Here is a 15,550-nt window from a genome sequence, read left to right as displayed (position 1 = left end):
AAAAAAAGATGATTTTGAGACAGGCAAGACAGCTAGTTTGTTTCGACATAGAATGACCCATGCCTTTTTCCTAAACATCTAACTTATAAATGCTTCATGACTGTCATGCACTGTCATGTTATGTTTTGTTGTCATTTGTGTATATGTGTAAAACGTTCAAGTTGATGTAATGGACAGTCGGTTCTTGTCTCCAGAATGCACGAATTTGAAAGTAATTGATAAATCCAACTTGGTTTGTTAGGTCTCAAGAAACTATCCCAGAGACACTACACTGAAGATCACGAGAGGGGGGAAACATCTAAGAGCATAATCTCCTTACAGGATTCAGGATCTCACTGTTCAGATTTGGATAGCTCTGATTTTTCACTGGACAGAAAGAAGAAGAGGAATCTGATTCTGAGTCTGACTCAGAATCGGATAGCTCTGATTCCTTTGTGGAGAAGAAGAAGGGGAAGTTGAGGAAGAAGAAGGGGAAGAAGGCTAAGGAGAAAAAAGCAAAAAAGAAGGAACACATCACTACCGTCAGCGGGGTATGTGAAGTATATTTGTTTTGTTTTTAAATCGAGTCATGTTAGAAAAAAAAAGTTTGATTTTTTTTAAAGGTATATCCTAGGATGTGGTGTAAAAGAGAGAGAGAGGTAACACTGTCAGAGATTGCCAACATTGAGATTCAACACTGACAGAACATAATGGTTGTAGGTGGGCTATATGTTTGACAGAACCTCTAAATCTAAAACAAGTCATAGCCAGCCAGACGTTGACTTGCGTCTGTCTTCCTTCAGTATGTGTTTTTAAAATTTTAAAAGTTGTCTACAAATGAACTCCACATACTGTTAGCTGGTTTAATCACCATTTATTTTTGTACCAGCACCTACTGTCACTTGCCACCTACAGTAACCCAGTAATCTTAAGCATTACAAATTAGGAGACCTCTTATAAAGTATATAAACATTTGGATTAAATAATACTTAAAGTGAATGAGTTTGTGTCAGGACAATGATGTGGGGACAGTTTGAAACTGGACCTCAGTACCAAAGCCTAGTGTTGTCACTTCCCAGGGTCTTCATTTAAGCTGATATGTGTCTACCATACATTATTCCAATGAATTTATTCTCATTCCGTTTTTTTTTTTGTTTGGTTTTTTGTTTCTTTGTTTTTATTTAGCGAACCATCAGAAGTGGTGCCTCGATATAAGACAGTGCTGGGCATCTTCCAAAAGGGCAAGACAATGGCCGAGGCATTCAACAAGTTTGGAGCAGATCGCAACACAATTTCACAAACTTCTGAAATTGCAGAGTTGGCAATTGCTGCTCCAGAAAAATATGCACAGCTTGTTCAACAGGTGAAGGGGAGCAAGCTTTCTGACATTGCAAAACAATGCAAGGAAGCTGTCGAGGCCGACAAAGCAACCTCAGAGTCCATAAGGCAGATGAAGAAGAATAAACAGCTTCTGCCCATAAGAAAGCATTAAAGCCCTCACTGCCATGTTCAGGCATTAGTTTTTGGTGGTGTTTTTAATGGTTTTATAGGCTACATGAAGATTTTGCTCAAAATAAGATGCAAGGGACATGAGGAAGAGTTCTTTTTTTGGTGAAACTGTAAAATCCCTGTTTTGTTATTCCTTTGAAAGAATGTTAAGTGTTACATTTTTTAAATAAAATAACGGCACTTTTTCAGATTTTGCATGAAGTCTTCATCTTTTTAAATTTGGAATGAATCATGTTGATAACAGATGCTTATGATGAGTTAAATTCCATTTGGAAATGTTTCACTAATGTTCAGTATCTGCGTGATTGCTTCAAATATTCAAGGGTCACAAACAGCAGTAGTACCTAATTAGTTATGGTTAAAAAATTATTTTTTAGCACTTGTATGCATTTATGAAGTGTTCCTTAATAAATACATGTTTTAGACTTTACAGGGTCACAGAGAGCATTAACAAATAGTTAATAAAGGTGAAGTAATGGTTATTCACCACTGTGATACATTTATGAAGTGTTAGTTCATGCATATATGGTTCCCACTTTACAATAAGCGTCAGAGCATTAATAAATGCGTAATTACGAGTAAGTAATGCTTACAGTATACAGCAGGGGTGGGCAAGTCAGGTCTTCGAGAGCTACCACCGTGCATGCTTTCCAACTATCCATGCCCTGTCCACTGCTGCATACCTGCATCATGTGTGTTCAGTCAATCAGAAGCTGGAAGATACCACATTAGATGAACGTGGAGCGAGGACAAAGTGAATTCGTTGGTTGGAGGTTGGACAAGTAAGTGGACAATTATTATGCTTAAATGAACATTAAAACAGCCTTCTCCTAATGAAACTGCTAAGCTGTGAACTTCGTGAAATAAATGTTAATATCTTTATTGACAATTTACTAGTATTACCAAGAGACATTTAAGTTGTTGAATGCAATGCTTATTATTGTATTATTTAACGTTTAGTTAATGCTTATTACTGCATCAACAAATGTTAGCAGTGTCGTTAAAAACTATTAAATAATGTATGAGGTAATACTTTAATTAACATGAAAAACAATTAGTACATGATTAATAAATGCATTAGTTACCTATTAGTTAATGCTTATTACTGCATTATGTACGGTTAATTAATGTACCCTTATTGTAAAGTGGTACCCAATTATTTTAAGGTAATAATGCATCTAATAGGTAAAAATAGTAATAATAAAAGACACTTTTCTACATGTCTGTTGCCTGAGGCTACATTGTATATTACAGAGTGCCATCAGCTGTCCTTTGAAATTGGTTTAATACATTTTTTTGTAAACAGGTACCTGCCTCATGTTTTACACCTTCCATTATTACAGTACCTTTTGAAAGAAACTTAGGTACAAACCAAAGTGTGAAAAGATAATATGTAAATATTATGAAAATAATAAGAAAATAGTCATATCACTGATTTAAATTTTAAGGCACTGTTTCAGGCATCCACTGGAGTGAGCACCTAAAGTAGTTAGACAGAGGTTTGTCACTTGTTTGCAGGTTTGGGCTTTGTGGTCTACTCTGTTTACTCTCACTGAGGCTGCCGAGTGTTGGACACACTGTCACACACACCATCTGTTACTGCTAACACTCCTGGCTTGGAAAAACATGGTTATGAGTAGGTAATGGTGCAGACAAAACTTGTGACCTTGACACTGTCTCCTACGTGTGATCAACAGAGAGAGAGAGAGGGAGATTGATGACAGTCAGCAGCCCTTTTGAGGTTGGTTTGTATGAGAAAGGCACCAGAATCTCACGTTGCCTAGAAACATGATTGTCTCAGTGTGTGATGGAGTCTTTCTCTGCCTGTCTTATCCTATTCAACTTAAAGATAAACATCAAATTGCCTCACTCAGTAAACATGTATTGTCTTTTTTAGCCTAATGCTAGGCATCAAATGCCATTATGAAATGATTTTGATACATGCCACTTTCTTCAGGATTTCTCAACTTTAATTGCTATTCCACTTTCCCAGCCATTTATATGAAGGTGAGAGAACAACTTGTATTTCATTTATTTATTATAACATTTTGCTTAATAGTTGGGGCTTCTGAATGAATTACTTAGGGAGCCATTTACTGTAGAGTGTCTTCTCAGCAGATTAACAAAATCAGTGATACACACTTAGACATAAAATGTTGACAAAGACTGGTGATGTCAACTCAACACAGAAACACAAAAATTGCACCGTTGTGCAGTTTTTCAGAGTGTGTAGTTAGTTGTTCAATACACTTTATTAAATCACAAGCCTTGTACAATAAGATCCAAGATGTTTGTATCAAGCTTTCCTTGATAGATACACAACCTAATCCCACACATTAATGTGTTGTTCAAAAATCTCATGTTTGTGTTAATCAGATATTTTGCTCTGTGTTGATATAAAGCTCATCATGGATACCAGTATCTCAGTACTTTCAACTGTTTTAGCATAGCTTATGTTTCGCATGGTTCAGATCGGACTTTATGTCTATGACTTACTTATTCAGTTTCAAGCCTTAACAGATTAACCCTTGACTGCCTAACAGTGACCATTCCATTGATTTTACCAGTAAATGTTAATGATGAATAGGGTAATTATTGTGTATCAAGTGATTTAATACAATTTGCACTAACCGTGTTCTTGAAGTTTCCTTCTCTCATTATTAAAGTTCACCTTGAAGGATTTTGTGAGGTTATTAATGTCTTGAAAAGCCTATTTATTATCTCCGACTTGCACTTCTGAATGACAGGATGTGCAATGATTTAAGGTCACCCTCAGCATAAAATGTGAAAAACAGTCAATCATTGACAAGTATTACTAATGCATTACTAATGCATTTATTTTAAGACTAAGTGTTCTTTCATAGTGGTTTTTCAGGAATGGAAATGCATTTTTGTCCCACAGTATGCAAAAATATTCCTGCACTTCACAGGCTTGCTCTACTGAGGCATAACCAAAAAGCTGTTGAGAGGACAAAGGACTTCACAACACCTTGAACTGAGCAGCTGCTGTAATAAGAACAATGTGGCAGAAGAGTTCAATTGAAAACATCATTCCCTGATGGATGAGATCTATCCAGTTTAAATGACTGTGTTCACTTTACACCCTCTTTACACAGACAAGATTTAGCCATCGTCCACAATTATTATTCGATCCAGTGCTGTGAACACAGTACCAAAAATGGTTTAATTTCACCCTCAGGATCAATAGCACTTGATACAGCCCATCTCATTCTCATCTCATGACGAGGTACTGCATTAACAATCCTATTGACAATATTGAGCAGTATTGACGACAAGACAGAATAAGCACCTCAGGCACCGGGCAGGAATAAAGTGTCATTTCTTTGCAGCTGTACACCTTTGTAATAGCTTTTTCAAGTATGAGCATAAAAACAAAATGCCAACTGGGCTTTTTTAAAAGTGATTTTATTTAACCCCTCGTGTTACTGGCAGGAATGTGTAGAGCTGTAGTTGCAGGTGTAGTGTTGCATGAGCTAACTGATCGTCCTGATGTACTCAGTGGAAAAGTACACCTGGTAGACTGTTCTTTATGTGTACATTACACAGGACAGTGTTCTGTGTTAAAAGAAACTCACAGAAACACTTCATTTTGTTTCTTTGTCTTCTTCATTCAAATGCAAAGAAAAAAATCTGGACCAAAATGGCCAGTGCAGCCTACTCATTTTAATACACAATGATCATGAAGCCTATACACTCAGTTTGTCACATCTGTATTCTCCGAGAAGAAGAGGAAAGGAACCACTAATGAGCATCACCAGAATCCAGCTATCCAGAATGTAAAGCGCCACTGAGTTTTACTGTTCACTTCTATTGTGTAGGCTATGTTATATTTGCCAGTTAGTTTCCTGTGGAGCGAAGAGGAGGGGCTGCACTGTGCTGCGCCGTGCAGCTACAGTACTCACCTCTGACTGAATCCCATCCCCATCTTTCATATCTCAACTTGTCCCGCTTGAGGATGGACGTATTTCCTTGCGGTCGGACCCGGTGAGGTGTCAGAAGAATGCGCTTGAAGGGGGGAATCTTCAGTAAATGGAGTGTCTTTGTGCGTCGGTGGTGTTTGCTTTTGGTGACTGCAGAAATTTCCAACGTGTCGGCGAGTCGACAGAGCACTGCCTTCTGATGCGCTCTTGAAAAGGAGGAATGGACATGTGAATGGGAATGATCTCCTTTAGCGGTTGAAATAAGTGATTTCATTGTTCTAGTTCACAAACTCGAAACGGTAAACTGCCACAAAGTCACACACGTGAAAACAGCATTGGTTGGCTAATTGAGAGTTTTTTCTCTTGAGGGGGGAATTCATGCGCCGATAGCTCACTGGGCCAATATGCCAGAATGGGTCCTCTACAGTATTTATTTCTCTGCGGACTTCTGTACACCCAAAGCCACGGTAAGTTAATGACTAGCCGACCTATACATGTATTACTAAATGTCAGGGTTGAAATCGTGTTTTGCCAAAATGCGCTTTAGAAAAGCACACTGGGCTGTGACCTGGTGCGTGTTCGACCTATGGTTATGCCAGATCAAGTGCAACAACAAGACACCGAGGATCGCATCCCACTATTCAGAGTGAATTTGGTGTTCCCCTTTGGATTCGTGTTTGAAATCACACATTCAGCCTTACCAATGTGCCATATCGTGTAATGATGTAAGATATTGTTCTTGGCCAACTATTTAATGACACAGGTAGACAAAAGTTTCTCATTTATTCACAAGGGATGCCTTAACTTCGCATTTTCATTATTTGAATAGGGTGTCTGACACATTTTAAATTACCAGCAGGCAGTTTCCACAGGCAAAGTTTGAAATGTATGCTGGCAAAAAACGAAAAAAAAAAGTCCAGTTAGCCATTCTTAACTTTGTTCTATTGTCTCAAAGGAAATAGGATTAATGAATTATTCTATCAGGGGGACTCCCTAAATGTCATATGCTGCCTGCAACCAGTAGTGTTGCAAGCCCTTTTTTCAAATTGTGCTGACAGTTTGCTTTAATTGTTTCTGTCTGCTGTCATATTCTACTGTATGTGTTGCTCAGGTTGCTCAAGTACATGTAAAAGATGGAGATTTCTGATGTGCCATAGAGAATATGCTTATAGCATAGAAATTCACGTCTGTTAGTGTCTAGAGATTACTCAAACAATACATAGACCTATTGTACATATGTACAAATGCAGCTGCAGCTAACAGACACATCTAAGATTCTTGACAGAAACCACTGTCATTTTGAATTTATTTGTACTACTTTGTCCCTTGTGTACACTTGCAACATAAATCTTTGGCAGTAAATGGTGTGATCAGCATAAAAGGGGTGTAGAATTGAGTGGTTTCAGGACATTGGTTGCTTGTGTGGGTGGTTTCATCATTTGGGTGGTTTCAGGACACTACAATTGCTGTGTAGCCATTTAATTACATGCAATCTACAGTCAAACAGTGCACTAGCTCTGCGGTTTCTTCTATTGTTGTGAAGCTTATAGTGCTCTGTTGACATAATGTCAGGGGGGTGTTGAGGCTTTTGTTTGTATTGGACTGCTGTTGACAGGTATTTCTAATATTATGTTTACCCCATTTTCCACACATGTGGTTTGATTCAGCACATCTCTGACACAGCACCGACAAAATGTGAATATTAATAAAAGCTTAGAATTTTAAATTGCCTGCTTGCAGGCCTGTTGCATTGGTTTGTATCAGATTATGCAAACATATGTAATAAACCAGATACTTAGTGCACATTTCAATGTAGTAGTTACATTTTGGTGAAACATCTGCAAGAAGGAGAAGTATTCCCAGTTGATGGTTTTTGGCTGACTATACCTAAGGCAAAAATGTATGGTAGCCTGTGCCCTATTAGAGTGGATTATGTTGAGACATGGCAGTTTGTGTACAATACAGTTTATGTTACACTGACAGTGAGCCCATCTTGACTACATGATTATGTTTTGGACTCATACTGATTTCGTATTTACAGGGGCCAGACTGGCTTTGTGTGAATAATATCTGAAAGACAGGTGCCCTTTATTTTATAATGAAATCACTATTTTGGCTATAAACTTACAAAATATTTATATGAACTCTACTGGTAGAGATGCCACATCAAAGTAACTTTTATTAAAGTACAAACAAGCCTGAGCATGTTCCTGATCAGCTTTTCTGTAAAACCTCGAGTTTCAGCTTCAGCACCATGGATAGATCCCCATAAATAAAGCAAAGACCTGGGCCTACACAAAGTGCGATGCTTAATAGCTTCAAGTGGTTCTAGACTAACGGACTAGTCCTATTTTAAGCAAAAATGGTCAGTTTTATGTGTATCTTTATCGAGAATCTGTATTTTAAGACTTCAACCAGATTATTATTGGATTCACAACTTGAGAAGTTGTCAGTACAAGGCTATTCAGCTGTTAAATGTTGGCATTTACAGTAAATCCAAATATTTATTTATCCATTAATTTGGTGACTGACTCATGTTCAGGGTCATGGGGTGCTGGAGCAGTCAGCCACTGAACAGAAGGCAGACAAACCCTGAGATGAGTTGCCAGTCAATCACAGGACTAACAGACTGACAAGACCCCACAGCACTCTTATGTTGTTAGATGACAGTACCATCCACTGAACCAATGTGATGCCCACATCTTAAATTATCAAATTTTAATTCTGTTTTCTGGCAGTACAAACCTCAAACTCTACATTAACCACAGTTGAGACTGAATAATGGGATAACTAATTATAAGAACTCAGCATTCCTCATATTGCATGTGTCATTTACCCAAGAGGCATAACGTATTGATAGAGTTTTGAAAAAAAATAATGTATCACCATGTTTTGGTGTGTTGACACCAGCTAATGAAATGCTTTTTGTCAACAAACCTCTTAACATTATAGACTGTCACATTAATTTTAGTCAAATTTATGGCTTTATTTCTGTTGCTGTGCAGCAGTCAGTCATCATGGTTGGCTTTGGAATAGTGCAACCTTTGGAATGGTTGCATTATTTATCACCATCAAAAGGCAAACGGAGTCCGCATCACTTAATTCTCATTTATTTATATATATGTGATGTATTTCTTGCCTTACTATATTCCAAAAAGTCTGCTTTAGTGACTCAAACAGCAGAAAGTTGTGATGCTGTTTTGTCTCAAAACTAAAGCAGTTCCTCTACATTTGGATCATATCTCTGTGACATTTAGAGATGAAATCTAAGAAGCAGCATTAAACTGAGCTACAGCAAGGCATTCACATAACAAGTTAAATGAAAAGAATGCACCGACTTGACAAACAGACAACATGCTTGATGATGTCAGTGTTTTATGGAACGTGTTAATCAAAAGCTAATGAGATGTAATGACTCCTCAGCTCCTGCCTGTGGAAGTAAATATGGGAGCCTGAGAGTAGTAGCAGACAGTATGGACCTGACTCTAATCAACTTTTCCTTTTAAGGAGTGTAATGAAATTACACTTTGACTGATTTTACTGATCACATTTACAAATCTGTGTACTTATATTCAGGTTTTCCTTATTTTTGGAGATATGTCTCGACATTTCTCTCTGCCATCTTATTTTACTAAACAGCGCTATGGTAGTCAGTAGTTCTGTATTATTTATTGCTTTTATTTTGGTGGTGCGTAGTGATAAGTGGGCATTGCTTTGCTGTTTTTGCACTGTCCCTAGCACTATATTGCTAGGGACAGTTTTTAATACTTCATTGCCTTTATGTAACTATTTATTTTAAGACTAAGTGTTCTTTCTGGCTTTTGACTCCTTACCTGACTCCAAAGGAGAGCTGCACATCAATTCCTATATGCCTAGACTGTCTGTTTATGCATACATGGCTAATAAAAATCTTGACTTGACTTAACTATGAGTTTCTCCTGACAAAGGTTGCTTAGCTTTTTCAGCCATAGTTGTTAATGCACCTCATATTAATAAAATAGTTAACTGTGTTTAACCAAACATTTTCATATTGCTGATGCAGCAATATGAAACTTGTGCTCTTTATGTATATGTAAATATTATTGCTACTAATAATTGACTTTTTTGCACTCTTTTTTTCCCTTTAGGGTCTCGTCTTCGGCAGGAAGACTTCCCTCCCCGCATTGTGGAGCACCCCTCTGACCTCATTGTGTCCAAAGGGGAGCCAGCCACTCTCAACTGTAAGGCAGAGGGTCGTCCAGCCCCCACGGTAGAATGGTATAAAGATGGGGAGCGTGTTGAGACGGACCGTGATAATCCCCGCTCCCACCGGATGCTGCTGCCTAGCGGGTCCCTCTTTTTCCTACGCATAGTCCATGGACGACGAAGCAAGCCGGATGATGGCAGCTACGTGTGTGTGGCCAGAAATTATCTTGGAGAGGCCGTAAGCCGGAACGCATCTCTAGAAGTAGCATGTAAGTTTGAGTTTTCAACATGTCCTTCTAGGCACAAAGGTAACGCCTTGGTCAATCGGCGGCTCACTGTTGCATGAGAGAAGAATGGGATAACTGTGAAGCAGTATGCTGTATTTTGAGGTTGGTAACATTTTGTGGGATACATGAAAATGTGTTGCATATGAAAAAGGTAGAGCTTATGTTAAATTAAGCATAACATTTTGGGGCTGTTGTGCTAAGAGATCCATATATAAGATGTCATCTGTCATAATATGAGTAACATCACCTATCCGCTGAACCTACAAGTGTTTGTGTGTCCATATGCTGAGCAGTGTGCATAGCATGTGTGCACCTATGTGTGTGAATATGTTTTTCAGACTGCTAGTGAGACCTGTTTGGATGGTCTGTTCTGAGTATTGGGCAGAGCTGTGAAGTGCCCCAAGGAAGGGGTGGGGGGTGAGCATGATTTTAACCTAGCTAACTCTCTTTCACTGTTTGGGTTTGGAAAGATGCAGCGTGCTCCCAGCCAGTTCTCTCCCTGTGTGGGAGAGAGGTGCTCTGGGCTATCCACATTTCCATTATGTGCTAAACTGAGCTGATTTCTTGCCATGAACAAGATGCACACACGCTGGGACACACACACAGACATACATGGATGTACACAAACACTCCTGCTCTTTTTCTCTCTCTCACTATGCAAGCAGAACACATAAGGAATTTCAGGTAAATAGTGTATAAATTTACAAAATAATCATTTCTATAATACATACATACCCATTGATGAAATCTTAAAAATAAAATAAGCAAGCGTAGAGAATGTTGGCCAAGACAACAAGATGACCATGATACACACAATCCCAAGTGGAAGTAACACTCCCCAGCAGAATATTAGTCTTAATGGTGTTGCTTTGTCATCTGCTCTGAATAGGTATTTGGCTTTTTTGAGAAATTATGGAACAAGAAGAATAAAAGCCTTGATAAAAGGCCTGAATCTAATAGTGACTCAGTCGCGACATTATCTGAGATCTTTGTCTTTTTGTGCACCACATCCTCTCTCTGTCTTATTGGCTTTTCCACATTAGACACTTGTATTTCTATTGTTGTGTTTTACTGGTGTTGGTTCCTCTCAGTTCTCAGTTCAAATCGATAGTGGAGAAACATCCTGGAAATACTAATGCTTAAGAAGATGTTGGGTATTTGAGAGGACGCAGAAGGCTGCCTTGGCAGTGTGTGAGTGTGTATGTTGTGTTACAGAATGTACAATAGTATTGGCTTTTATACATAAAATGAGATGTGCTGTTTGATATTCAGCTGATCACCATCATAGTGCTAAAGCTGCTACGCCAGTGTTCCTGACTCATTGTAATCAGAATTTACACTGCACTATACCTGACACTGACATTGCACATCTTGGCAATACAACTATGTTTTAAATAGATAATAATTCTTTCTCATAAAAAAACAGAAACCCACAACTACCATCACAGTGTCAAGAGACAAATGTTACAGCTGCTCCACTGATTCTCTTGACTGATAGATGCCAACTTTATGAACACAATGACCGTGCCAGAGTGATTTTGCTGGGATTTTGTGGTTCTCGTTAAAACACAATAAAGCTCATTTGTATTTTGTGGCTCAAACTGCCATTCTGAATTCATTTTCCGAGTTAATTGTCACATCCATTGTCAATGTAGCAGCTGTAATTACTATTAACAAATGGTTTTTTTCTTTTTTATTGCTGGAAGAGTGGTAGGCAACTTATGCATTAGTAACACATGGATTAAAATTACATATATTATCAGATATCGTTGAAAAGATTAAGCCCCAAACATATAGACATAAATTTAAATATTAGGAAATAAATATGAAATATGTATACATGTTCACTCCAAAGCAGTTCTATTGTTCCTTGAAATGCTGTCATGTGAGCTTCAAGTTATGTATTATAGCACATAGGACCATTCTTGTTTAGACACCTTCATTGATTTGTTTGTATTTTGCCATATGCATGATATATGTTGGATATTACTATACATACTGTATGAGGGATCAATTTTCTCCCAGGTCTGTGCACCTTGTGCTTCAGTGTGTCTGTGTATTACTTGGCTGCTATATGACCATGCAAACTATCAACAGGACATAGATTTTTTTTATTTTCGAGCACCTTTTCTTAGTTTGACAACTGTAAAATCCTGTGGGATTGTCTGTTGTCTGATTGTCAAATCTCTTTTAAAGCTGGATGGCAACATAGTGAATGTGTAGGCTTTGCAATTTATTTATTTAAATTTTTACTAAACCCATGTTTTTTTATGTTGACGCTACATTCAGAAGTCTTGCTCACAACCTTTCTCACAAAGAAAGCTTTTTCAGTGTTGACCTTGTTTGCTAGTCCAAATATTAACAAGCATTAATTTAAGCTACTTAGGTGAATGCTGACTTCTCTAACACAGAAACTGTCAATAGGTTGCTTTCCCTAACAGTATGACCCAGGCAGCCTCTGGCGTTCTTTGTGTAATTCTGAATAACATGGCTATGGGGATGCATATTCACATGATTCCTTCAGGGGCTGCAGGATCCTGCCAGTATCACTGCAGCCAAAGTTGTCATGCAATGCTGCGGGTTGGAGCAAGTGGGTAGATAAAAGTCTTTTGGGGATGTTCTGACAGTGAACCTGAACAAAATGGTTTCTTTGCTTAGGAGTCCACACACATACACACATTTTCTAATGGGTTGTAGCATTGTATCTCAACCAGCGGCTTAGAAAATGTAGCTAACTAGAGGGTTGCTGCACCCTTGAGTATTTGTGCTGTACAAGTTCAATTTTGGTGGTTTGTCATGCATTTTATGAGCTTCAGTCTGACTGACATTTGAAGGGGCATTATTTATTCCATGTGATGCAAAACACTTTAGCAGTTTAAGATGGTAGAAAAGCTTAAAATATGTAAATTATGTAAATATGCCAGACAAATCTACAACTGGCAGTCTGGCAAAAACAAATAATATACTTCTCAGCATTTTGTTTATCATATAAATGAACTCAGCCTTGCTAAAAAAAAACCAACATATTTCTACACAAATATATTTCTGTACAGATTATATAGTGAACTGCATGACAAAGAATCAATACACTATAACAGCAAAATCATATTATATGTATTGTTATGTATTTTATTATTTATTATATCAACACATTAGTTTTTTTAGGTTTTTGCTTTTTTGAGCTTCGTCCTTGCAGTAACTTATTCTTGTGCCTTGTCATTTCATGCTAGCATCATTTTGTTTCCATCTGCATGGTCATTCCATTTTTCTAAATCTTCTAACATGCTGTAGATGATGGATTTCTTGAAGAAGTACAGTAGCTTGTTTTAGCTGAAAATGACTGAACTAATCTAAGCATTCTTGACCATGCTTTCTCCAGAATGGAAATCAGAAAGGCAAAAAAAATGCAGATACTGGAAAGAAGCAAATTTGATTGTAGACCAGTAGGGGAACATGCTCTGTATCAGCTGATAGATCATCAGGGTACCATTCTGAATATTTTTTTAACCTTGTTGAAATTCTGTTTCGTGAATGGTGCATATTTAACATAGATGATAACATCAGACATTTCACTGAAAAATGAGGCCATGTCACTTCATTATTAGAAGGTCATTGTGTTTCTGGTACTGTTGCAGCATGTTTTTTATGTTTGTTTGTTTGTTTTTACATCCAAATGTGTAATTTTAATAATCAAACTCTCCTGGTGTCAATGTGTAGAATCAGCCAGCCACCTATCACATCTTCATTCTGTTTAGTCAGATGCTACAGCTCAGCGCTACTTTAGAGCAATGTCAACAAACAACTGTGCAACCTCCAGGCCACCAGTGGACTGGCACTAATCATTAGAGTGAGTGGTTGCTGATGGAGCTAGAACAGCTCCCTCAAATTATTGAGAAAGGACAGAAAAGAAATAAGCAGTCATGTGCTGAAGAGAGGTGTGGGTGGACGGGTGAAGGATGCAAGGGTGTTCATTAGTACAAAGCTCCGGAACAAGATGAGTCCCCCTCTGTTTGACTGGGCAGAGTGAATTAGATGTATAGTCCCTCAGTTATCAGTGAAATCCACCCATTCACAGGCAGCCAGCAAACTAAGCAGCCATAGTGTTAAATCTAGTGTCTGGATTGTATTAGTTTAGGTTGTGCTAATATCAAGGGATCATGGCTTTCATTTCATGAATGTTTTTTCTTTATTATTATTTTTTGTGTCCTTACAATCTTTTGCCAGCTTGCCAAGGTTTTCATTTTGAATGTTACTGTGCTACAGCAGTTATGTTCTGCTACCAGCAGCATTTATCACTTCAGTTAGCAAAGGTCAGCTCCAGATAGAAAATGATGCTACGTCAACATTTTGTGTATTTTGTATAAAAAGAACAAGAAGAGATTTTTGTGAACTGATTAGTCAAGAAAGCAGAAGCAAACTGGGAGTCTTGCCCCTTAGAACAGGGGCTTGTTTCACCAAATTTGTGATATGCAAGCTGTGACTGGCATCGTGTGGCTGTTTCCTTCTTGCTTGTTTTCACACATTTTGCTAAACAAAACAAACAGCATAATTCATTGTGACCCATGCATGAGCATGCAAGAGTGCTGTAGCATGTGCAAATTTATGTGTTATTGGCAAGACAGCCATTTGTAAAACATGACTTTGCCACCATTTGTGGTCTCTGGAATGGAGTGCTCATAAATTGCTTTTGTGGAAAGTGGCCCTGGGATCCAAGATGGAAGCTACTGGAATTCAACCCTAGACAGATGGAAGGGAAACACCCACATCAACAGCTGATCACTCATTCTTACAACTATTAGCATATTAGGCAGCAATCCATGCCTGTTGCATTTGTACCATGCTCATCTAGTTCCAACTGACTTAGGAAAACAGCCAAGATACTGTCTATTTATTTTGTGCATTGCAATAAAATCTAGTCAACATTGTTGATCTGAAGACCTGTGTGAAGAAGCAAAGCATAAATTTAGATATTAAAAAAAAAACATTATTCATTTTAGGCAATTAATGAATCTTCAGTCACTTTTATTGGTTGAGTATGTTAGACACACAAGGAATTTGTGTCCGGTACAGAAGACAGCCATCTGCGGCACCAATTCTCACACACACACCCTGAAAGGCACTGCTCTGGCCATCGGGGGCAACTTAGGGTACATTGTCTTGCCCAAGGCATGTGGACTGGGGAGAATGGGAATCAAACTGCTGACCTCTTAGTTCGGTGATCACCACTGTACCTCTTTTACCACAGCCACCCCAAGGTTGTACAGTTATCGTAACTTAACCTGTGTTTGTGCTGTCTTCTTGCCCCTGTGCTGCTTTCAGTGACAGGCGTTCCTTTGAGCCATATAGCACTCACCAGTAAACAGCATTAGCCTAACTGGCATAAACTTAGACAAACACACTTTCTCCAGCCATGAAATAGTGCTCTTTTACAAACTGCATCACATAGAAGGAGTCATTTCTCTGCACTTCCGTTTTTGTGCTTTACAACTGGTATACACCATGTGGTTAGTGGATCAGAAGGTATTTGTGTTTGTTCAAGCATCCAGAACCCTGCCTGGATTCAGGGTTATATTTTTGTTGTGACATAAGAAATGTGGCTGTGGTCAACAGTTAATATTATTTAGAACCTTGTTAGTGCTGGTGGTGGTA

At 38.3% G+C, this 15,550-nt stretch overlaps 1 protein-coding gene across 2 annotated transcripts in view; it reads left to right on the top strand.

Annotated features, from left to right (window-relative positions):
- The first annotated feature begins 5,359 nt into the window (after positions 1-5,359).
- Positions 5,360-15,550, top strand: part of LOC109959420 (roundabout homolog 2-like) — an 88,287-nt gene continuing 78,096 nt past the window's right edge. For both annotated transcript variants that reach the window (XM_020598772.1, XM_020598771.1), the window contains exons 1-2: positions 5,360-5,896; positions 9,557-9,883. In XM_020598772.1, the coding sequence (XP_020454428.1) occupies positions 5,842-5,896; positions 9,557-9,883 (382 nt within the window). In that variant the 5' untranslated portion in view covers positions 5,360-5,841. The remainder of the gene's footprint in view (positions 5,897-9,556; positions 9,884-15,550) is intronic.

Source organism: Monopterus albus, unplaced genomic scaffold, assembly GCF_001952655.1.
Source record: "Monopterus albus unplaced genomic scaffold, M_albus_1.0 scaffold39.1, whole genome shotgun sequence".
NCBI classification, from domain to species: Eukaryota; Metazoa; Chordata; class Actinopteri; order Synbranchiformes; family Synbranchidae; genus Monopterus; species Monopterus albus.
The sequence above is the reverse complement of the archived record's forward strand: the minus strand, read 5'-3'. Positions and strand labels throughout refer to the sequence as shown.